General features: G+C 42.5%; 1 protein-coding gene across 5 annotated transcripts in view; it reads right to left on the reverse strand.

Annotated features, from left to right (window-relative positions):
- Window positions 1–26236, reverse strand: part of SMARCA2 (SWI/SNF related, matrix associated, actin dependent regulator of chromatin, subfamily a, member 2) — a 174398-nt gene that overhangs the window by 9193 nt on the left and 138969 nt on the right. For 4 of the 5 annotated variants that reach the window (XM_045020794.1, XM_045020795.1, XM_045020793.1 and 1 more), the window contains 2 exons: window positions 23470–23687; window positions 872–977 (listed from right to left, as the gene is read on the reverse strand). In XM_045020794.1, the coding sequence (XP_044876729.1) occupies window positions 872–977; window positions 23470–23687 (324 nt within the window). Of the gene's footprint in view, window positions 1–871; window positions 978–23469; window positions 23688–25487; window positions 25584–26236 lie in introns of those variants that run through there. The other variant, XM_045020798.1, reaches the window with a different exon arrangement.

Genomic DNA, 26236 nt, shown 5'->3' on the forward strand with positions numbered 1-26236 from the left:
AGGGCCAAAAGCAAAGTAAAGTTATTCAACTGCTGTGTGGAGCTGAAGGGACAAAAGCAGCAGAGACTCTGCACTGCTTTGTGTAAGAAAAGAGATTAATACCAGGTATTTTCAGCTCACTAGGGAGATGGTAAACAGGGAGGGAATTTGTGGAAGTGCCAGGGGCATGGGATACAGCATAAGGATACAACATGGATCCTCTTGGCCACAGAGGTTCAGTGGGTTGCATACACTATCTCCCCACATACCCAACAGTATCTGAACGTAGCCCAGCTACTCCAGAAGTTGATTCAGATTTAGAAGGATGATATTCCGGAAGGTTGCCAGTGTTCCAGAAGAGGAACAGAGATGGCTGAATGAGAAGGGATGCTGGCTGAGACTGCGAAGCTACAAGAAGCGGGATTATCAAAGAACCCTGAGAGGAGAGACTGTGAAACCCTAGGACAAAGGGTGATCTGAGGAATTGTTTTTGTCTGTAATAGGCTTACGTTTGGACAAATAAACCTACATATAGGAGACCGGGCTTATCAATGAGTGCTTGTTCATCTGAGGAGAAGCCCTGGTGCCTCATGTACGGTGGAGAACACAGGCACCTCAACTGGCCCCTGAAACAAGGGTGAGGTGGATCTTTGGTGCCCAAGGAAGAGGGGGGAACTGAGGAAGGGTGTTGCAGAGCTACCTTTGGCCACAAGGTTTTGGCTACTGTATTAGCTGGCAATTCCATGTTTAAAATCTAGGCCTCAGAACACATGCCAATTTGTAATGTCCAAAAAGATCACAATTTGGTGTTGATTAAATGGACAGCCCCAATATTTCTACGTCCAGAAAGAAAAGGTATGAAGAAACGCCCACTCCCAATTAAGATGTCTACCTTTATTTTTTTGAAGTCCACTGGTTTCCTAATTAACTCATAATATTCTGGTAATTCTTTTCTAGATGGGAGCTGAATGAAGACTTCACTTAGCTGCCGTCCTGAACTGTTGAGAAAAACAAATACACAATGCAGACAATTACTGTAGCTTTGTAGTGAAAGAAAATGTACACAATAGCGATCACCAACCATAAAAAATAAGCACGCTTACTTTTCTTTCAAAGGATCAAGGATAATTGTTCAGAATAATCACCCAGTTCAATCATCACGGATTTGTGATTTGTTACTGTCCAATTTTTAAGTTCTCAGCCATTGTGACTTTACAATTACAAGAGTCCCTGCCCATTGTGATATTAGAGGTAACTCAACCAATCAACACGCTTACTCTACAGCTAATTAAACAATTGAATTTGCTGTACGAGGGAGACTGCACAGATGGTAGATTATTATTTGGCTCAAATGCCTCACCCATGCAACATAAAATATCCTAAACACATGTAGCCCTTTGCCAGGGCCGGCTCCAGACCCCAGCGCGGCAAACACGCGCGTGGGGCGGCCCTTTCCCGGGGGGGCGGCAGGCTGGGCCGGCGGACCTGCCGCAGTCATGCCTGCTGGAGGTCCACCGGAGCCCCCGGACGTGCCGCAGGCATGACTGCGGAGGGGGCGCTCGTCCCGCGGCTCCAGTGGACCTCCCGCAGGCATGACTGCGGCAGCTCAAGCGGAGCCGCCGGACCCGCGAACCGTCCGCAGCTGCGGGAGGTCCAGCTGAGCCGCGCGACCAGCGGACCCTCCGCAGTCATGCCCGCGGGAGGTCCGCTGCTCCTGCGGCTCCGTGGCGCCTCCCGCGCATGACTGCTTGGGGCGGCCAAAAAGGTAGAGCCGCCCCTGCCCTTTGCCATAGCACACACCCTTCATTCGCCACCCACGCAAATCAACACTATCTCCCAGCATCACCCACCCTCACTCCTATTTTCCAGAAAGCCAGAAACTTGAGCAGCAAAGCTGCAAGTCATCACTACTATCTAGTAGCGCTTCTGTAGTTATCTGATAGTGAGGTCAGAGTGGAGCAGCTAGTCTCCATAGGACAGTCTTCTGCTAAACCTGTAGCTATATCCGTCAAACAAGTCCACTGCAAGTCATTCTGTCATGGACCTGGGGGAAGTGACCCAGGGAGGAGGATAGCTGGGGGAGGGGGGGAAGAGGGAAATATCAGGACACTCTCCTCCTGTGATGCCCTGTAACCAATACAGATATATGAACAACTAGGATATCTGTGTTTTTGGGGGTTAGAGGATAGAATCTGTTGGCTAGGGACCTCATGTTCTACAGGAATGATGAGGAGCAAAAAGTTTCTCACCTCTGCTTACTTTTACCACATGGTCCCAGATTTCTTAATCACAGTTTGCTTTCCTCACACCTACTACTCTTGTGTTGTTGCACTGTGACACCCCTCCTCTTTTATATGCTCATTTTGATAGCAAGAAAAAAATAAGAGATATTCCAAGCACTGCTTCTTATACCATGGAAGAGAAAAGAGACCAAGACTCCACCAAGTCTACTAGGAACTTTACCAAGCAGACCTAATTTACCTCAGAAGCACTTAGATACTGCGACAGGCACTACAGAAAATCTTAAAATGGACAGACAGATAATTCTATTCCAAAGTCTTGTTTTGACTTTGGAAGAATAACACTCCCAACAGTTGCATGCTAAAGGGTACTAGTCTCACTGTGATACTCAGGATGGGAGCTCACAGCTCCTAGTACTGACCAGATAATGCATGCACCATCCCCAGAGAGTGAAGGAACATGCTCCAGCCCAGCGGTATGAGGGTGCAGAAGGACATTCCCTGTAATGGCTGTTCCAGGCTGGGTGCTGGAACTGAGAGCAGGGAGGCTGTCCCTTTTGTTCTCTCAATGACCTTCCTGCAGGCACCCAGGCAGCACAGAGGAGGCAGCTGTCTGATTCAAATGCAGAGGGGACAAAAGCTGGACCAGAGGGGAGAGAAAGGAGTATATTGGGACAAGGAGTCTTGAGAGACTGGGAAGTGAATTGGTGGTGATGGTGGTGGGGGAATGGAAACTGCAACTGGGAGTTTGGGGTGTGGGGAAACTGACACTAGCTGGGCAAGGAGATTGGAGCTGGCATGGAAGGCAGGCTGGCTCGGCAAGGAGACTGGGCCTGGGAACTTGATGACCGGGAGGATGACACACTGACATTGGACAAAGAGCTGGAAATGGCTAAGGCAAAGAGACTGGGACAAGGAGCCAGGAAGAGGGAGGGGGAATGGGAGAGACAGATTTGATGAGGAGCGCAGGGAGGGACATTGGGAGCCAGCGTGGGGAAGGGGAAAGAGATTGGACAAGGTGCTTGGAGGAGGAACTAATACTGGGTGGGCAAGGAGACTGAGACAGGTTGGACAAGACAGAGCAAAAGGGGTCAAAGCTTGAGGGAGAATGGGCAGAAGAGTCTGTGCCCCCTAGAGCAGTGCTTCTCAAAGCGGTGGTCTGTGGACCGGTGCCGGTCCGCGAGCCATCAGCTGCTGGTCCGTGGCAAGTTTCCTCATAAGAGCATCGAATAGGATAATAATATGGCACCGGTCCTGGCACACTGGAAAAAAAAATTGCCGGTCCCCCACATCAGATAGCTTGAGAAGCACTGCCCGAGAGCACACTCTCCTCCAGAGCCTAGAATGGAACCCAAGATTCCTGAGTCTCACCAGTCATCTGCTGTGAGCAAGTATTTGTGAACTCCACAGTCAAAGTGACTCATTCCCTCTGGAGCTGGTCCAAACAGAGAATGACAAATTACTATTGCTGTCAGTTACTCCATTAGCTCAAGTGGTAAAGGTCTATGTGGAGGACCTAAAGGTTCCAGCCCTGGTGATGACCCACGGAGGTGTCATTATGATACCACATGATAGAATTTATATTGTTTCCAGTTTGTTTTTATACACATAGAGTACACACACGCAAACTAAGAAATCTTTACAAGTGGCCACAAAAAGTGTATTCCTCATTTTTTGAGTGCTTGACTTAAAATCCTGGTGTTTAATTTACAAAGTGCAAAGCACTCAAAGCTGCAAATGAAATTAGTAATCTTTGAACATATAAAATGCTGTATAATGCTAAATCATGAAAAATCATGACCTAGTGCAGGGATAGTCAATTATTTTTTGTTAAGGTCCAAATTTCTTGGTCAAGGTATAGTCAAAGTCCAGACTCCAGAAAAAAAAATAGCAAAAATGATAATAAGTAAATAAAAAGATTTTAAGGCCCATTCAAAAGCATCTGGCAGTCCAGATTTGGCCTGCGGTCCGCCTACTGACTACCCCTGTCCTAGTGTCTCAAATTGAGCACCCCAAATTAGTACATACTTTTGACCTTAATTAATCTGTGCCAAAAGTTCCCCGTATGTAAAATGGGATAATGCCACTCGTCTCACAGAAGTGTTGTGAAAATCCATTATGTTTGTGAAGCACTAAGATACTACAGTGATGAGCAGCATAGAAAAGCTCATGAAGAAATTAAGAATTCTGTCTTCAAAGCAGGGTTTGAATAGAGTGCAGTAAATAAGGCCTAAGGCCAGACATTAAACAATGAGGATAAAAACAAAATACTGAATAGCTAGCTCATTAATTGAGCATTATCCATCTGGTGCGGAAGAAAAAAAATAGTATATGATTACATAATCAAAGACTATAATAATGCATATGCAAAAGAGGGCTGAATTAAAGTTGCACAGGCAGCCTTAATACTGGCATGTGTGTGCGTGCATGTGTGTGTGCGTGCATGTGTGTATATATATATATCTATATGTGTGTGTGTGTAAAATATATATATATACTACACAGTAGGCTAATTTTCAGAGGATGCAACAAGTTGCTTGCAAAATGGCATGTACACCAGATAAAAAGCAAACAAAAACCTGCAGTTATATGTACAAAATTACTTATTTTGTGTAAACAAGTATGCGTTTTCACAAGCTAACAGATGTGTGCCATTTTACAGACATACTTGTTATATTCTTGTTTTAAAATCTAGCCTTTTCACTTAATTACTTACACAATACATATGGGGAGGGGGGGAGCAGATTCCTTGTTGCAAAACAGTGATAAAAAAGTTAGTAGCGTTAGCATCAGATGCTGTAGTTCACCACAGCCACACAATTACATCATACAGTGAAACACAGCCTTTTAAAGTGCTGAAAAAACCCAAACAGCTATTACTGCTAGCAAAGCATACCTGCTGTTCTGTCATTTAAAAGGTATTGCAATCCAAATTCACAATTCCTACCACTCCTCAAAACTGATTAGCTCCTCAGAAGGAGTGAGTCTCACTGCTATGTTTGAAACTTTAGAAGCTTGTACTTCAATAGAAAAAAAGTCTTTGAGCAGAGGCAATGCAGTCCCGAGTTCAAAGTGAAACATCAAGCTGTTTTCATTGTGGATTGGCCCCAACTGCACTTCAGATTCTGACAGCAATTAAAAACAATTAGTAGTGATATCCTTTAAATATAAAGCAAAAAACTACTGAATAATCTGTGTTCTGTTCCCACTGTAAACCACTCACACTTCTCTCTCTTGCTACTGTATATAAGAAAAGCCCTTCCATGCCTGCATAGCTTTTGTGTGTCATGGCTACACAAGTACACCTCTACCCAGATATAATGCTGTCCTCGGGAGCCAAAAAATCTTACCGCGTTATATCAAACTTGCTTTGATCCACCGGAGTGTGCAGCCCCGCCACCCTGGAGCACTGCTTTACCGCGTTATATCCGAATTCGTGTTATATCGGGGTAGAGGTGTATATACACAGACAGCCTAATATTCTCTAATTATGAAGCTAAATAGTAATACACTAAAATCCAGTATTTTGAAAAACAAGCTGGGGTAGAATTTTATCAATGGCTTTGGTCATAGACTCTATTTATCAAGCTAGAAATGCAACACAAACAATGAATTCCTTTGCAATTTGGCACAACTAATTACTGGCAATTATTTAAAGTTGTGAATAGGAAAAAGCATTAAGATTGGAATATGCAGCAGATACAAAAGACTAACATCTGACTTAGTCTACCTAGATCAATGAGAGCACAGAGTTTTACCGTTTTTTACTGAACCTCCTCTCATAGAAGGATTCCATCTCCTATTCCCTTTGTGCGTGTATATCCATACCATAAATGGACAGGGTTAGAATATATCACAAAACACTTCTTTTCTAGAGAAGTCTCAAATGTCTGTGCTGTGGGTAAACTGGAAGAAAATTGTTAATTACGAATGCGAGACTCCTGTTTTAATCCATATCCCCCCACTTTTATAATTAAAAATAATAACCACGAAGGCTTCCACATAAAAAGCCTGCCCGCAGTAAATCACTCCTGGTTGCCTAGCAACTAGCAGGATACATGCTGAAGAGGAAGAGGGACCTGCATACATTAACAGAATCGACTGTGACAGAAAGAGGAGTGATAGTTCACTACTACTGCACTAGGCCACCCATTTTTGTCCATGTGGACACGCATGCAGATATAGATCACAGATCATTAGAGAAGCGGTTCTCAGACTTCACTGAACCACAATCCCCTTCTGACAACAAACATTACTACATGACCCCATGGGAGGGGATCAAAGCCTGAGCCCGCCCAAGCCCACCCACCCCTGGTGGGGGGCCAAAGCTGAAGCCTAATGGCTTCACCTCCGGGTGTGGTGGACTCTAACCTGAGCCCTGCTGCCCAGGGCTGAAGCCCTCGGGCTTTGACTTTGGCCCTGTGTGGTGGGGCTTGGTCTTGAGTCCCAGGCAATGGGGCTCAGGCTTTGGCTTCAGCCCTGGGTCCCACCAAGTCTAATGCCAGCCCTGGTGACCCCACTTTGAGGTCCCGACCCACAGTTTGAGAATAAACTTTGGCTTAAAAAAAAAAAAGTCTTTCTGCTCACTGGTTGTTTTATTTCCATTTACCTTGGCAGGAGAGTAACCTCCCTTCATTTTTTAAATTGATTGGAGAGGTGTTTGTATGTTTATGTTTGCAGAGTTACATCAAGGAAGAATTCGGTCCTATTTGTATGCATATATTGTGCCAGTTTATTTCTCTTGGCAGTACGGGGTCAAAAGGAACAGGCAATCTCCCTTCACTGACATGAAAGCTAGAAATAGTAAGGTATTGACCTATCAAACTCCTCATCATTTCAGATATTTGAAGTTGAGGAAACCAGAAAGGAAAACAAAAAAGTTGAAACTGCTCATATTTCTTTGAAGAATTTCACACATTGTGACAGAACAGGACAATAATGACATTCTATTCATAGTTGGCAGAATGAGGAGTCCTGAATGCTTGCATTGTACCCTGGAAGACCTCAACATGCAGCACAATGTGATAATTACAGTTCCCTTTCAAGTGTAGCTCTGCTTACAGAGAAGCTGTCTTTATAAAAATAATACTTCATGGTAAGAGTGCTCCTCTGTATTTTATAAACTCCATGCATTAGTCCAGAGAAACAGACTATGCATTTTTGTGAAATATGTTTTAATTATTTCCTTGCAGACTTTGACTTTGCCAATAAACAGTGTGCTTTCATCTATTACCGAATCAGGAAGTACAATTTCTATTAATTTCCATTGTTGTCATTTGAATATTTGGACCACAATCTTGGTCAGAAGAACAGACAAAGTGGTTTGTATTGTATATTTAAAAACTTCAGAATCCAGCATGGCTGATTCTGATTGGCTGTTCACATTACAAAACAGCTATAATTCACTCAAAAACACGTAATTCAAGGAAACTCCTTAAGCGACATGCATGAAGTCTTTCAGTTTAAATACAAAAATTTCTTCTCTCCCTAAGCTGAGTCCTGCTAAAACTGGTGTGCTAAAAGCACTAGCAAATATTTAAATTTTTTTAAAATAAAAAGCGGCAGTGCTAAAATGTTTACCAGGTACCAAACATAGAAAGAGTCCCCAGCACAAGCAGAAACCATGGGCAGTGTGTAGAGACCCTACCTTCCAACTTTCAGATCAGTCTTGATAAATCTGCTTAACAACCCTCTGCTGAGAGAAGGAAGCACTATGAAACTGCCAGCTACAGCCCTGCACTCACTTCTGCCTGAACCGCACAGGCACATCATCAATCACAGGAGCCCACCACTTTATACAATGGATGTGCACTGTAGCAAGCCTTGGTAAGAGTCCATCCCTATTTTCTATGAATCTTCTCCTTCTCTAACATGCTAACACACAGTTTCTGTCCCATCACTAAGTGAACAAAACATCCTGATACAATCTGACAAAAGCAGAAGAAACAAAACAACTAATATCCTTAGCAAACCCCTCCAAAAGTTAATTTGTCTGTAACATGGGCCTGTTTTTCTTCAAGGACAGTCAATGTCAATAACAAGCTCATCATTAAAATGTAAAATAACAGCCCAGGGCAGAGTTTCAGATTCTCATATTTTTTGTTTGTTAATACATAGAACTCACCAACCTTTGCCATTGGCAAAGCAATGTAAGAAAAAAGGGAGAAAAATTGCTCTGAAGCTGTAGTTACTTCTTGGTGACAACACATTTGCGAGATTTTATACAGACTTCCCGTAATGGATCGCCACTTCAGGCACACATGCAAGTTACATAAGCTAGTAACAGATGTGACCAACTCTTAACCACTCAAGGCAGTTAGTGTGGCAGTGAGTTGGAGCATTCATTTTTCATTTGTGAAGATCACGGTTTAACTCTTGTTTTAGATAGCTGGTAAAAAGAAAACTGTAGAGATGTATTAATAAAATAATAATAGTTATAAATAGCAATGATAGGGATAGCCTATTTTCCATTCACCTATATCACGTTTCCACATAATTCAGCAAAACTGTCAGTCTTCATTCAGGCAGGGTCATTGCTGGAACAGGAGAGTGTTCCAGCCTGATAACACCTGTCCTGGGCCATGAGGTCCTCATTTTCAAAAGTTTTAACAGACATGATGGAAAAATTATTTTCTCATTAATACCAGTGTAAATATGGAGTATCTCAGCTGTTACAGTTGTCCTACTAAGAGTTAACTGGTACAACAATGCAGAATTCCCCCTCTCACACACACTTTTTTTTTAAAAAAAATACTCTCTCTGTAACACTAAAAACTAAACATCTTACACATATAATCCTTCATCAAAAGATAGATTAGCTCAAGGATCAGCCTTTCAAAGGTATATAAGTAACAAGTGGCAAAGAGAATGAGGCCTAAGTGAAAAAGGTTTGCCTAATGGCCCATTGCATGAAAAATCCACTTGCCCATAGCAAGAAGAAAGCTTCCCTTGGTGAGTGTCATCCACTTTAGAGAACACTTTCAATTCAAAATAAATAAATAAATAAATCTTCTAGCCCTTATGGTTGCAAAGAAAAAACATTTCAAATGTGAAAAGAGCAGAAACCAGTGCACTGCAATCGTTCCACATCTGCAGACAGACAGCAGCAATGCCTGTGCTGCTGTTCAGAGTCCTGCCAAGCTTCAACAGAGTGAAAAAAGACAGTTACCTTTTCCATAACTGGTGTTCTTCGAGATGTGTTGCTCATGTCTATTCCACAATAGGTGTGCATGCTCGCCACATGCACCGGTGCCGGAAGTTTTTCCTCTAGCAGTACCCGTAGGGGAGCGCCCTAGCGACCCCTGGAGTGGCACCTCCATGGCACGGTATAAGGGGCGCTGCATGCTCCCCCCACCCTAAGTTCCTCTTGCCAGACAATTCTGACAGAGGGGAAGGAGGGTGGGATGTAGAATAGACATGAGCAATATATCTCCAAGAACACCAGTTACGGAAAAAGGTAACTGTCTTTTCTTCTTCGAGTGATTGCTCATGTGTATTCCACAATAGGTGATTCCGAACTATATCTGTTGGAGGTAGGAAGGAGTTCATGAACTCTCAGGACGGAGAATGGCCATGCCAAACCCGGCGTCCTCCCTGGTCTGAGAGACAATTGCATAATACTAGGTGAACGTGTGAACTGAAGACCACATGGCAGCCCTACAAATGTCCTGAATGGGGATATAGGCCAAAAAGGCAGCCGACGAGACCTGTGCCCTAGTCGAGTGCGCCCTCACAATTGGTGGCAGGGGGATTCCCACCAGGTCATAACAGGTACGGCTGCACGAGGTGATCCAGTTGGAGAGCCGCTGAGTGGAGATCGGCCGACCTTTCACGTGCTCGGCTGAGGCGATGAACAGTTGCGAGGATTTTCTGAACGGCTTAGTCCGCTCCAAGTAAAAAGCCAGAGCACGTCGCACATCCAACACATATGAAAGACCGTGTACTGGGGCTCGGAGGTTAGGGCCCTGAGTTCTGATACCCGCCTAGCCGACGTGATCACAACCAGGAAGGCCACCTTCCACAAGAGATCTAACCAGGAGCACGTGGCTACCGGCTCAAATGGGGGCCCTGTGAGATGAGCCAACACCAGGTTTAGGTCCCACTGTGGGACTGGAGGCCTAACATATTTATCATAGATTCCCATAAAGCGTGTTCAGAAGTGATTTCACAATAACCTATAAATATTTTTAGTTGTTCCCTTCAATCTGTTCCCAATCAAATAAAGGCACTAGTCTTCAGTGACAACTATGTCCATGCAGAGTTTCCAACTTGAACTGTAATTTGCCATCGTAGTGTTAAAAAAGGGGGATGGGGGTTGGGAACGTACCTTTCTTACTTCACAGTCCTTCAAAAAACAGCAGAAACAAATTTGCTCAAACTTAACTCCACTGACTTCAGTGCAGTTATACAAGCTGAAATTTGACTCTCACGTGCACACACAAGCACAGGACAACTCAAATATGACATTTCTGTAACAATGCCAATTTTAAGAAATAATAATATTCTGTGTGTGTGGCTGTGATGGGAAGGAAGAGATATACAAATTCTTAAAGCAAGAACACCACAAAGAAAAACAAAAGCTACCTCACAGTTCATTTCTGTTTATGCCAACTGGACCCAGACTGGCTTCATATATTCAAAATACAACTGTACAATATATATGGGGGCTTATATTCAAAGGCTTCAAAATTACCCAGAGCACTTCTAGCCTCCTATTACATCTTTAGCAAGCTCCACTGGATAAGAGATCTGTTTTTTAATACTCTGTCAGGGGACCAATAACATTATTAGAATTTTATTATGCATAAAGCCAGAGGGGAGTATTTGTGCACTACTCACATCACTCATCACTGTAATTAAGATGTTCAAATTCTCAGTCCTGCTACTCTTATTTTGGTTTGGCAGAACGTACAGTGAAGGCAGTTGCCATTGATTCACTTCTGAGATGATACAGTTCATGGCAACTGGAAGCCATTTATATCCAAAGGGAATAATAATTAGAGATATTAAATCCTGCATCCACAGTGAAGAACATGGGGCTTAGTGGGTCTGAGTAGCACAAACATTGAGAACACATACCTGAAAATGTCAGTTGCTTACATGATCCATAACTGTATTGTTGAGTATCTGCCAATATTTTTCTAACAATTTTAAAGTTCAGATTACTCCAAATGGGAAACTATTTTAGATGACAAATACTGCAGTCTGTTACAGTATAGCCTTACTTACCTAGAGGATTTGGGAGACATGCAGTTCCCTTTGAAAAAACAGGGTTTCTGATAAGTTGGTAATGGTCAGAAAACCCAGAACTCAATGGACACGCATGCTCAACAGATAGCTTTATAGAGGTTGTGCTAGTTGCAACTCAATCCCTGTGAAGGCATTAGGCAAAACTTGACAGCACTCTTGTCCAAGTGTCTAAAATCTGTATATTTATACAGCCCCTATAACACAACTGGGATTTATTGGGTATTGGTTGCACAGTTAACTTAGTGAGGGTGCACGTAATGAGACATGGAAATTATGATAACCTGTGTATTCTCTGGTGTCACTTCTCTTCCTTAGCACTGCTCCCTATTGTCTATGTAGTTAAACCAACATTGAAGATGAAAACAGCAGCTCATTTTAGGGAGAATGGGGTGGTTAAAGAGGCACAGAAAGGGAAAAGCAAGTAAGCTAAAGCAACTGATACCTAGTTGTTTTGTAATTCATCTGAGGCTGGATCCCAGCTTTTTCACCCCAAATCCATTAACCGAAGAAAAGACTCTTGGATTATCTTGGGTAGTTAGGTTGCTGCCTGCTCTGGTTAGTTCCGGCTTAAGTGCCATGACTAGGCTTGGATAATGTAAAATAATTTATAGACACCCATAACAGAAGCTAAAGTACAAAACAGGATTTACTGTGTTGAAATTTTTCCAGGTTTTTCTAAATCAAAGAATTCATGCTAACATTTGCCTATGACTTCCACTAAACACTTTGTGTGTTTTGTTATGTAGCAACAGCTAAAATAAACAACAAAAACAAAACATCAAAATGATGTCACCAGGACCTTGAAACAGGAGATGGTGGGATGGTTCTGTCCCTGTATTCCTTCTCTTGGTAATAACGAATTGTTACTCTACATTCTAGATGTGAGAAGGGTTTTGTACATCTATCTCAAAAAATCCTATAGGTCCTGATAATTTCTTATGCCTCAACAGGAACCCAAAAGGGAGGATACACCTATATTGCTAGGTGGGTAAAGGAGTGCATTAGTGAGGCTTAAAGATTAAACCATTCCCTTAGCCATCAGGGCCCCAGCCCATACTACCAGAGCAACAGTGACATCATGGGCAGAAAGGAGATGAACATCCCCACTGGACATTTGTATGGTAGCAAGCTCAGTCTCCCTGTTTACTGTGCAAATCTCTCAAGATACCTTTGTGAAGAAGGCTCTGTATGCTGCACTCAAGTGAATTGTTTTACCACCCTCCAAAGTGCCTCTCAGGGCCTGCTGTGTTAAGTCTGGGGTAAGTTTTGCTTTGAGACGTCCTAGATACTGACCATAAGAAGGTGTATAATAAGAGAAAAGGGAATTTATCACAGATTTAATTTCTCCTAGTCCTTACCAAATCATCTTAGACAAACACCTGAGTAAGGAGGCTGCGAATCACACAACTGCTCCTCACCTGTAGGTTTTCTATTCCTTCCAACCCTCACTTAACCTGCCCTTTTGACTGTCTAGCTTTTAGGACATTTGAACAAGCAGGCAAACATCATAGGTGTTGGTTCCAAAACAAGGTAGGGGGGAAAAAGGCATGCTGCCTTCAATTTCAAAAAGAGGAATATGGCAGAGCAAAAAACAAACAAACAAACCAACCCCCCTGACCCCCAGAAAACCCAACTACAACCAAACCCTAAAATAAATGGCCCAAAGAATAGGAACAGTGTGTACCAAGCGATGAAAAGAGAAGGTGATGATACTGCAAACAATGGAGAGCAGCTTAAAAAACCCCAAACTGATATTTAAATAGCATTTGATAGTGTCTCTTTATTACTGTGGTACCTCTAAGGTGCCACAAGTACTCCTGTTATTTTTGCATTATACACTGCAACTGGCTGTTGTCCAGCTTAAAGAATTGCATTTATTTCCAATTAAGCTCTGCTAACAGCTAAACCTCTTCCCACAAATAGAAAGGTTGGAGAATGCATTCCCTGCAAGAATGGATGGCTGAAAGTAGAAAATTATGAAGACTGCATTTGGTTTGAAGCATAGCAGGCCAAAGGGCACCATTAAGTATTTATAATAGGTGAAGTAAGGGAAGTGACAAAAGAAATTACAGGTGCATGAATGGTATAATTTATGTTAGTATTTCCATTCTATAATCCTCTCACAAAACAGGTTTACAGAACTCAGCCATAAAAACAGTTCTAGGCTAGAAACTGGAATTAGCTGGCCAGTTATTAGTCCATGTGTTATTTAAAAAATAAATCACTTTTATAAAATACCACCCACTCCTTCAAGGAGTTATTGCACTGTGAAGCCTAGAAGAGCATAAGGATATCATTTGAAGTAAACATACTAACGTCTATTCACAATGCCAGCCACAGGTTAATACTGCCTTTCTCCAAATCTGGTAGGTAAATATGCAGAGGTTGGGAATCAGGGAAGGAATCTCAGAAGCCAGTTAATGAAGAGAGCAATAGCTGAAATGGAAAGTATTCTCAGGAAGTCACAGGTTTATCCTCTCAGTGCATATGCTTGACTGTTACTAAATACACTAAAGAAAGATGTATGTGTGGATAAGGCAGAAAACTGACCCTCCCCCCCTTCACTGCCCCACCCCCGTGTACATGCATTACAGTAACACCTAGTCTTGACTTGTTCAATGACATTAATAATATTGAAAAGCCAAACATCACCTTCATTCTGCCTTAACAACCTAAAACATTTTTCAACCTCTTGAAAATATTGTTTTAAAAAAAGATATGAACTACCAGTAAAGATGAATAGCTGAAAGAGAACAAATAATAAAAATTCTGAATTTGAGTTCTAGGGAAGTGTCAGCCACGTGTACAATGGAAGGCCTATTGAAGTAGTTATTACTTAAATACTGAAATTTATCCAAGTTCAGCCTGTTAACTATAGCTGAGGAGCTCTCTGAACCATGGAATAAGAAAAAGCTCATATATCATAAAAACAGCTTTGCAGTCCTGGTAAATGGAGGTACTCCCAAACTCTCCACCTATCTAAGCTGCAATCCTGAATCACAAGCACTGGGAATCAGAGAAGGGGGAAACTGAGAAACTGAGGGTACGTCTACACTACCCACCGATCCGGTGGGTAGTGATCGATCTATCGGGGATTGATTTATTGCGTCTAGTGTAGACGCGACTAGATGCAATAAATCGATCACCGATCGCTCTGCCGTCGAGTCCATAACTCCACCGCGGCGAGAGGCGGAAGCAGAGTCAATGGGGGAGCGGCAGCGGTCAACTCGCTGCCGTACTCACGCCCAGGTAAATCGACCTAAGATACGCTTATTCGCGTAGCTGAAGTTGCGTATCTTAGGACAGGTCCATACTCACTGCGCGGGTCGACGCGGTGAGTTCGACTTCTTGGAGTTCGAACTATCGCGTCTGATCTAGACGCGATAGTTCGAACTCCGGAAGCGCTGCGGTTGACTCCGGTACTCCACCACTGCAAACGGCGGTGGTGGAGTCGACGGGGGAGCCGCGGAGTTCGACCCCGCCACGTCCGGATGGGTGAGTAGTTCGAATTAGGGTACTTCGAATTCAGCTACGCTATTCCCGTAGCTGAATTTGCGTACCCTAATTTGAACCCCCTTTTTAGTGTGGACCAGGCCTCAGGTCAAACACCGCCACTCCACCCCAAGTGTAGACCTAGCCTGAGTGGCAGGTGGAGCAGTCGATTAGCTGGAGTTAGGAGCTGAAGCTGAGTGCTGGCCCACAGGGATTGTGAATGACAAGAAGAGAGGGAGAAGGATCAGAGAACGGTCTGGGTTGGTGCAAACCAAAATTTTTGCACTGAAGGAAACAGCACTACAGATTTAAAACTGACAATTCTTTTCTCTCTCTTTATAAGAGCCATATGAAAAAATGTAGTTAGAATGTCCATTTCAAAACCACTCCTGGAAAGCTCTACACCAAGTGAACCTCTTGTTTTCTTTTTGGGATGGAACTTTTCAACTCCCAGTGTTGAGGATTTATCACTTGTCAAATTTATTCAGAGGGATAAGTAAACTGATTTTGTTTTTCACATTTTAAACGAATGACACTCTTATTAGCAGTTATAAGTTTATAATAAAGTATAGTAACATCCTAAAAGCAACCAAAAGAGCCAGGGCCTGCAGGTGAGGTAAAGAGACAAATTTATTTTGACCCCTGCATGTGCAGATGGAGTTTGGGTGTGTAAACACTATTTGCCCAAATTGATTTGTGCATGCAAATGTTAAGATTTGTGTGCTGATGGAGAAGAACTGAACATTCAGAAATAAAAGCCAGGGTCTGTGAAATAGGTTTTTCATTCCACGCTTCTCTTCCCCTTACCTAGAATGGGGATGGCACTACTCACTTACTTACCCTAAACCCTCTGCAAGGTGGAGGTGCAGTAAAAAGCACCAGGCAGTGGGGGACAGCAAACATGATTCCTGTAACCTAGCTCTGGGGTATCTGACAAAGGCAGGGGGAACTCAACCCAACAGACACAAGACTGACAAAAGCAGTGCTTAATTTGTAATGAAAGAGGTGCGGGGGCTCAAGCAATTTTTTTACATTCATAATTGGTGCAGCAAGCCTAGGGGAGCCAGAGCTATGAACTGTCAAGCTTAGAGGTGCCAGGGCTCAGCCCTGGCACAAATTAAGCCCTGGACAAAGAAAGTATGGATTAGTGGGAGGAGTAGGAACAGGCCTACGGGCAACATTTATTTTGATAGGTTTCAGATGTCTCACTATCTGGAAGACACTAACCCTTCATTGTCCACAGTGAGGCCATGAGCAGAGGGGAGAGAGTAAGGAGCTGGTCAACCATTCATCTAGGGTTTCCTTCACCTTGTACAACAGATTATGCATGCAGTATGTGGATTATGAAAACTGTATGTGCACAGTGTGGTTTCCTGTTAGATGATGCTCCAGCATTAGTTCTTCTCCACCTCTCCCTGTCTAAGTGTTTTCTCCCAAAGGCAAGCAATACTCAAGCCCAGGAAAATCTAATGAAGTTAATATTAAAACCAGCTACCCAATTGGCCCATCCCCCATAGAAACCAATGCTTTCCTTTAGAAAGCAAAACAGACCATAAATGTCCACCTTGGTAGAGAGGAAGAGAGAGGGTATGAAGACAAAAATCAGAAAGAGGAACACATTTTTCTGACAAGTTGGTTAAATAAGTCCATTACACCACACCTCATCTTAAAAGTTGCTGCCACAGAACTAAATAAAAACAGCACACAATGCTACTACACAATCCTGTGACCACATCCACTCATTTTCACATTTCAACAAATAGCTCAAAATAGTTAATAGGAACAGCCAATTATTCTTTAATACTTGGGAGACTACTCATTTTCTCCCTGTTATGGTTCTGACCCAATGTTTCTCCTTATACATAGAGCTCTGTTGCAGGTTCAGATAAATTCTTCTGAGCTAAAACTGCCAAAGGTAATACAGCATGTCAAACTAGACAGGTAATTTTTTTTTATAAGAACAGTTATCCACTGGAAAACAAGCTGAGACTGTACTGTAATCTTAATAACCTTAAAACTATGTCCGATTGTTACCCAAGCAGAACTACACCCGATGCCCCCAAAATTCAGTTCATTTAATTTATCACAACATTGCAGCCCAGATGTTTCCCAAAATATTCATTTTACCATATGGGCATTATAATATACTGAAAATGGACCTCTTGGATAAGAAATTGACTTCTTCAATCTTCTAGTACTTTATTCTGGCTTTTCTATTTATATTTTTGAAAACGTAAGGGGACAATATTAAAGCTAGGCATACAGTGTTAGCCAGGTAGGATGACAGTGATGAATGATTATGAAACAGTGGGAGATTCACTGGATAACTTAACTGCACACTGCCAAACATTCTAAAAAAACACTTACCTGCCTGTACTGTAAACTGCTGTTCTTTGAAATGTGGGGGCTGATGTGTATTGCACTCAGGTGTGAATACACTCAGCACACTGAAGGTGGAGATCTTTGCTCTGCAGTACCCATGAGGAGGTACTTGTGCCCCTCTGGGCCTGTAGTCCCTCCCATAGTCATTTAAGGGCAGTGCTGCCCCATCCCACCTCAGCTCCTTCAGAACAATGTCAAGAGTTGAGACCCTGATGCAGAGGGGATGGATGGTGGGTCATGGAATATACATTTGCACTCACATCTCAAAGAACAACAGTTACAGTACAACCAGGTAACAGTTTGATTCTTTGAGTGGTTACAGACATGTATTCCATGCAGGGCCGCCCAGAGGATTCAGGGGGCCTGGGGCAAAGCGGGGGAGCTGCGGCACTTGTACTCACTCGGCAGTGGTCCGGGTCTTCGGTGGCATTTTGGTGGCAGTGGGCCCTTCAGTCTCTCCGCGTCTTCGGTAGCACTGACGGGACCCCTGCTGCCAAAACGCTGCCGCAGACCTGGAGTGACTGAAGGGCCCCCCGCCACCGAAATGCTGCTGAAGACCCAGCCCGCCACCGGGCCGGGGCTCACGGAGCCCGTGGGACCCGGGGCAAATTGCCCCACTTGCCCCTCCGCCCCCGGGCGGCCCTGATTCCACTCAGATGATTCACAAGCTGTAGTGGTAAGAGGTGGGGTTCAGAATCTACTTAAAGAATGGCAAAACTGCCTTTCCAAAATTTGCATCTGATTTAGACACAGCTGTAACAGCTTAGTGGCATAGAAAGGACAGAGAACAGGTTGCCAAGGGCTCAAACAGAGATCCCACAAGGGCAGCCAGCACAATATAGAGATCCCACCAAAGAACTGCCTCTTTCACTGGTGAAAAGAGACAAATGAATCTTCTGAGAAATCTCACTACCATTGAGTTGGAGAAAGGTGACTTCCCTTGGATTGGAGGATGGAATGCTAACATCGCTGTTATGTGGATCCTCACTGAGCTGAAAGACAGACCAGAGGACTGAAGATGTAACAGGTACTCCAAAACGTCCTGAATGCAGGCTAGTACTGGTTGAATTCCCCTGGCTACTAACCAAACTGAAAATCATTCCCTCTTGGCAAAATAGATAGTCCTAGTGGAGGGCTTTCTATTATTTAGTAGTACTTGTCAAACAGCTTCTGAACACCATTTCTCCTTATCTACCCATGCAGCATCCACACCGTGAGATACAGACTGCTCAGAACTGGATACCAATCTGCCTGTGGTGCTGAATCAATAGATCAGGATAAAGAGGAAGATATGGGAGGTCAAACAGATAGACTGAGAAGGCTGGAGAACCAACATTGTCTTGGTCAAGCTGGTGCAATGAGAATCAGTTTGTCATGATCCAGCTTCAGTTGAGAATAACCTGAGGAAAGAGCGGAAGGGGGGAGGGAGGAAGGCATACATCGGTGTCAATCCCCAATTCAGATAGAAGGCATTGGTTAAGGAGCCTAGACTGAGACCTGCTCGAGAGCAAAACTGATGGTACTTCTTGTTGTCTTTGGTTACTAACAGGTCAATAACCAGAACGCCCACTCTCCAAAAATGGAGCTCAACACACTGCTCTTCAGAAACCACTCATGATTCTGTGAGAAATTCTTGTTGAAGTTATTCACAGCAGGACCCCGACCCCCACCCCCACCAAGTGAGCAGCTGTGGGAATGTTGTTCTCTTTGATGCAGTACTGCCAAAATGTTACTGCCTCTTGACAAAGCTGGTTAAATTGGGCTCCTCCCGACTTGTTCACACAATACATTGAAGTGGTACGGCTGGCAAATACATGAACCACTGTGCCCATGATCTATGCTCAAAAAGCCCTGAATGCATTTAAATGGCTCAGAGCTCCAGGACACTGATATGAAGGGAAGGCTTCTTGTTCTGTCCCCAGATGTCTTCACAATATGTTGAGGAGCACATCGGTAAGTTCTGATCTGAACCAGTCATTGTGATTCAAAGCAGAAAGAACAGCAGCTAGGGTAACCACCTGGAATCCCATATTTCTGATGTACTTGTTGAGACCTTGATGATTAAGGCCTTCCCTTTGATTTGTGGGGGTCAAGAAATACTGTGAGTAGAATCTGTTTTCTCGATGTTGCAGGGGAACATCCTCTACAGCTCCTAAAGCCCACAGAGTCTGGTCCTGCTGGAGGAGCGGTGACTTGTGAGAGAGCTCCCTGAGAAGGGACAGAGTAGGATGGTGGAAAGGAGAGATGGACAGAAATTGAATGACATAACCTGATCCCACAGTGCTTAGGACCCACTTGTCTGCGGTTATCATTTTCCAAGCACTGTGGAAGTGAGACAGCCTGTCCCCAAAAGGTGGAGATATGGCCAGGAGGTTCACAGGTGGAATGCTACTCTCGATCTGCCCATCAAACTGGCTGCTTAGCCAAAGGACAGGCAGGCTGTTTAAAACTGGACCTAGAAGGCCATCCCGTCTGTGACTACTGTTCCTTCTTGGGGAAGTCTTGCTGCCTAGCAGGCTAGGATGACTGCCAAAAGTACTGTGGGAGTGGTACTGTTGCTGATCTCCAAAAGAGATGTCATTCATGGTTGAGGTGTAAACCCTCAATGAAGTTCTAGTGGCCCAGCAGTCCTTAAATGCATGTAATATCTCATCAGTTTTGTCAGAAAATAAAAACTGACCATTGAACGGTAAGTCCTTTATAATCCACTGGACTTCAGGAGCTATGCCAGAGTTCTGCAACTATGAGGCTATGACTGTACTAATGGAGGACATAATTCTGGAAGATGAGTCCAACACATTCAGTGCTGATTGCAATGACATCTTGGCCACAAGATGGCCTTCCTCAATGAATGCCTTAAACTTTTCCTTGAAGGATTTAAGCAAGTTATCCACAAATTTGGACATATCCTCCCAATTTACAAAATCATATTTAGATAACAGAACCTGCTGATTCGCAATAAGCATTTGTAATGACGAAGCTGAATTCATTTTTCTCTCCATCAAATTCAGCCTCTTAGATTCTTTGTCCTTAGGAATGGACTTGTATCTTCTCTGACAATCTCTCATTTGTTACTGTTACCACAGGAAAGTTTGGGGCAGGATGTGAGTAGAAGCTCTCAAAACCCTACATTGGGACATAATGCTGTTTATCATTACGTTTTGCTGTGAGTGGTAAGGAAGCTGGGATATGCCACGAAGTCTTTGTAGGTTCCAAAGGTGCTTCATTTATAGGGAAAGTTACTCTCCCAGAAGCAGAGGACTGGAGAATGTCCACCAATTTATTCTCTCTCACAAATGTGGCCTGAATGCCCAAGGCTGAGGACAAGCACTTCAGGACTGGGCTGAGGATTTGGGCTGTGCAGATCAAGGAACATTCCAGTGGTTCCAACGAGGCCAGTGAGAATAAAGATATGGCATTGATGGGCCATAAGCACTGGGACAAAAGACTCTATCCCTACTGTGGGAGCAGTGCTGATCTCTGTACTGGTGGTGATACCCAGGATGTCTCAATGACTGAAGAGCAGTCCCTCAAAGCCGATGGAGGGGAAAGATGTCCCCAAGCCTGACAAATCTAAGTTGTCCAGTGGCAATGAAGCTGCCATGACAGAAAGAGCAAGAAAATGTCCAGACTCATTGAAAAGTCAATAGGCAGGTTGCACTGGTGCCCAGGATGACACCCTGAGTACTGGAAGGGGCATTACACTCCCATTCGGCACCAGACCAGACCTCTGCATCAGAGCTGGTGCTGGTACTGATCCCACAGATGTGGTCTGCACCAAAATCAAAGTTGGTACCAAAGATATTACGTGTGCAGACAGGTCCCTCAGTACCAAGGAGGCGGCTGTCTTCAATTCTGCACTCAAAGTTTAGACAGTGTGAAAGATGGTGCTGATGAGAGAGAGAATTCTGTGACCAGTCCAGGAGGCACCAAAGACTCAGCAGAAAAGCCACAGCTGCTGAATGCTCCTGAATTATTGGAGAATCAGGAACAGAGAGGCAGAGCAAGTCTCATGATGCCTAGAATGCCAATGGTTTTGGAGACAGCTTGTGCACACTAATGTTGTCAGTACCGTATTCAATGGGCATCCCACAAATAGCACCAAAGTTGCTGGTATGGTGTCCAACTGATCCCACCTTGGAACCAGAGAGTGGTTACACAGCCCAAATCACAAGGTTATGGGATATTCTGGGATGGGTTTCTCTCAATCTTTCCTATTGAAGCTGTTCCAGTGCAGATAAATAATTAAAGAATCATTGGACTTGAACTTTTGTCTTCTAACAACTAGGCTAGAGAGTAATTCTCTGGCCCACTATTTAATACACAGTGGAATGGCTTCAACACAAGAGATTCACTCAAGAATATCTCATAGCCCTGTGAGGTAAGAGATCTGGATTCATTTCAGGCAGAAGAGGGACCGAAGCTAGGTTTCCCACACACTGGGTGAGTATGCTAGTCACTGGGCTAAAGGTTCTAAGTGCAGTGGTAGGATTTCCTTCATTTTTTCTGAGAACGGGCTTACACGCTTAGCTCCAGAAGAGGATTCATGGCTGTGAATCCCAAGTGGAGATAGGCCCCTAATACCCTTTGAAGAGCAGGGTGTAGCTCATAGCCCTCTCCTCAGCATTTCCTATTGGCTAGTGTAGGTAGCTCCCTGCTCAACATGCTGGGTTTTGTATATCTAATTCCTAGGTGCCTAATTCTCCCCAGGCACTGAACAGAGTGGCTGAGTGTCTAACTCAGGGCTGTAGATTCCATTAGGCAGCAGGGCACCAAAATATTAGGCATTGCAACAGTGAGTTGTGGAGCTAACCCTTTTAAATGAGTTTGACAGTGATTTATATTGCTATAGTTTAAGTTAAATTCCTTATAGATTTAGGATAAATTCATACAAAGCATTCAAATCGAAATCAGAGCATCTACACAAGAAGGCTGCACTGATTTAACCAAATCGCAAAACCCTTGGTTAAAATCCTCATACAGACACCATCTAAAACACAGTTTCTTTAAGCAATATGGCAAGACCGCTGGTTTTCCAATTCTCAGCCGAAGCCAGACAAAGGAAACAGAAAAAAACCCACTTCCTCTTTGCCTTAGGGCTCTTCCGCCTTTCTGTGCCTTCTATTCATATTGCTGCTCAAATTACTCTTTGTTAACCTCTTCTTCCCATTTTAGCATGCAGTTTATATTCAAAAGCTGTTTCTATTATAAATCTTTGTAATTTCACCTTAAAAACACTATACAAAATAAAACGACAACAAGTACAAATCTGGAGTCTGTAGGCAAAGCTAGTTTGAAAATCCAAATAAAAAGTGATTCTCATCTTAGGAGGAGGTTTCGTGTGAAATATCAGGGGCTTTAATTATTTGAGGAAGTTAAGAGAGGTGGCATACTGAATATTGGCTTATAATGACACGCTAGCTTCAACCTCACTGATGGTGGGTTATAGCACCATATAATATTTCTATAGCATATTCTTTGTCAGTTCAGATGCTCCTCATTCCATCCCTAAAGAGTCTGGAGAATATTTTTAAGTGCCAACATGAGAACTCGTACTAAAAAAACAGTAGCCATGTGTTGGAAAGATTTATAGCTAAATCATTAAGGCAAGGGGCTCCAATAGGCTAAAGGAATAGTCTGAGCCATCAGGAAGACTCTTCTTTAGAGCCCGTGGCTTCAGGTAGGAGTCAGGAAGTTAGGGCTGAAGAGATCAACAGAGATTAAGAGAAGGGAGAAGGTCAGGGATGTAAATGGAGTCTAGAAAATGAAAATATTTTGTATCTGGCTTGTGCTATTTGATTATTAAACAAACATACCAACCCCTGAGGTTTCGTTAGGATTATCTATATCTGGTTAATGGAGCGCATTGTACTAAGAAATACTTCTCTTGTACAGGGCAGTGGAATTTCCAAACAAAGAGGTTATATGCCTCTCTTGTAAATTAAATTCTCAACAAGTCCCAGTGTGTACCAATGGAAGTTATGTACGTGGAAGACCAGCTCCAAAGTGAGATAATTTTATTTACAGTTAAAAAACAACACGCCATTAAAATCCTAGAAATGGTTTGTCAGCAACCCAAAAAGACTGGGAAACAACAAAGAACCAATCTACAAAATTGAGAGCTCACCTGTCTTTGTAGTTTATCACAGTATCGATAATGGCGTTCATCTGTTTTGTCAGTTTAGGTGGGTTGGGTGACAATTTTTCTGCAGGAGGTCTTCCTCTTCTCTTCTTTGCCTTTTCTCCATCTTCTTTCCCAGAATCCTTATCCACATTTCTTCGTCTCTTTCGTTTTTTAAGCCGGACTTCCTCTTCCATTTCTTCCAAGTTGCCGTCTTCGATTGCCTGTGAACCATGGAGTCAGAAAAATTATATTTTTAAAAAAACAAAGATGCAAAGAAAAAAAATCACATTTTAAAAGACCAGCCAGATGTAGACAACTCAACACAGTAAGTCTATTTATAAACAAGAGTTCAAGAGAAAAATCAGTGAGTGGCAATCAATAAGACACTAAACTTAAAGTAATTATAAAAACACCTTCACCTCAGATGGACTCATATTAAATTTAACCCTCAGTTCCACCTTGCAAGTTACAAATCCATATCTCTGAGGGCCTGTGGCACTACGCTAGTAAGTACACTGCAAGACATGCATTAATTTCTTCGTTGTAGTAACAGTTATGTGCTAAAAAATATTTTAATGTGAGTGTTTGCAGACACGACAGTCCACATTAGGTATCAATGTAAGAAAGTAACACAGCTTTTCCTATACATTCCTTTTAAGTAGGAGCACACTAGATTCAGCCTTTTCTTCCAAAAGAGTTTTCAAATTTACAAATCACTTAAGAGTTAAAACCAGCTCTAAAATGTTGTGCAATTTTCATTCAGTATAATAACAAATGAAGAGGCAGAAGCAGTGACAATATGATGTTTTATAGTAAAGAACACTTGTATCATGGCATGGAAAAAGAAAAACAAAAGCACAATCACAAACAATAAACACTAGTTCCAATTACCTGCAAACGTGTGCTTTTAACCAGAGCCAGCAGCACTATGCAGAGAGATAATAAAGTGTCTACAAAAACAAACCAGGTACAAAAGGAACCTGCTCATATACTGACAGATCCATGTGACAAAACAAGAAGCTGAACTTTTTTTTGCTTTTGAAAAAATCTCAAAGCCCCCCAGAAAACAAACCCCCAATGGAGAGGGGGAGAGGGAGAAACAACTCCAAAATACCTAAACGCAAATTGGTTATAAGAAAACGGAAATTAATAAGGAAGTATAAAGAGAGACTACAAAAAATATTCAAAATCTTAAAATTAGACTTTAGGATTAATGCTCTCTCAGAATATAACTGATGTTGATATTTGTCTCTTGCCTCTCAATATTGCCTTGAGTAGATGCAAATGCTAATCAATCCTTTCTTGTAGCTGAAAGAGCTCTAATCATAAGGCAATTACCTTCATTTTTCCACAGCACCAAACATGGCTAATATTTATGATCATGTGAGTATAACAATCAATATAAAAAGAGTGATTACAGCCCAGACACAATTTCTTTCACTTGTGTACAATGTCTCTTGAAAAACGTTTTGTGAACAAAACCTGGTGCACAACACAAAACAACCTGGCATGTTAAAAATGCCAGTGGGATTTCAAAATCTGTTTCCTATGCATCCTCCGATGTGCAAATCCATAGAACAAACATGAACACAGAATCCTGAGGGACAGCCTGAAACTAGGCCTTAGTAATCAAAAGACAATTTCCATCATGCTTCCACAGCGTTCAGATAACCATTATGAAGGAGGCTTGATCTGATGAGTTAGGAAGAAAAAGGAAGGAAAAAAAATCTGCACACAAATTCATTAATATTCATTTGGCTAAAGCAGGACACCCACTATATACCACTGCAGCTAGCGAAGATTACGAAAAGGAAATTTCTCCGTAAATCTTGGAAGCTAGAAAATGCTAATAATAAATACAGCATGCAAGGCTGTCAACAGTTAATGTTATTGCTCTCCTTAAGCACTCAGTTGCACACAGAAATACGGAGAACACCGGCTTTTGATGTGTTACACACCTACACATGCCTGTGATGTAGTTCTACTGAATCTTCAAGACGGCAATGAAAAAGGATATTTACCTTACCACTATCAGCAGGCCGGCTATCGGAAATCACAGTTAGTGGGGATAAAATTAACAAGCCAGCAAAGCAGCGAGCTGCTAGTCTCTTCATCAGCTGATCAGGAAAAAAAAGAGAGCTGGGGAAAGGCTATGTTTTCATATACAAGTAATTTTATTTTACTGAAAATTTAATACTGAAAGAATTGTGGATACTCAAATCTGCTGTTTCATTCTACCTACTACAAGGCCCGAAGCCTTCTTCCTTCAGCCTGCTTTAATATTGACAACTACTTATCATATTTTCCCTTATTATTCCAGGCATCCAAATAGATTTTTAGCTGGGCAGTTATTGATTCTTGTAATAATTATAATGCTAACCACAAAACTGAACAATTTCATATATAATTTAAAAATGTGAGCATTTAAAAACTGTATTTATTACACAATGCAATTTTATTGTTCTCTTATGAACAGATAGGTTCAGGTTATTGAGAGATTACTATGAAAACTACTCTGAATTTAAAAAAAATAAAGAGGTAAATATTCTAATTTAATTTGCTTTAGAAAATGGATATATATTTGTTAAAAATGAATATTTTGCTTCTAAAACAGGACTTTGCTTCCAATCCTTTTTTTTTCTCTCTTAAAAACCCCCAAACAAAAGCACTACCTCCATCCCAGAACCTCCACATACCTTACTTACATTTGCGCCTTTAATTGTTGCTCAGGGTATCTACTGTTACTTTTTAGGGGCTGATATAAAGAGTA

This window comes from Mauremys mutica, chromosome 6 (genome assembly GCF_020497125.1).
Source record: "Mauremys mutica isolate MM-2020 ecotype Southern chromosome 6, ASM2049712v1, whole genome shotgun sequence".
Taxonomy (NCBI): domain Eukaryota; kingdom Metazoa; phylum Chordata; order Testudines; family Geoemydidae; genus Mauremys; species Mauremys mutica.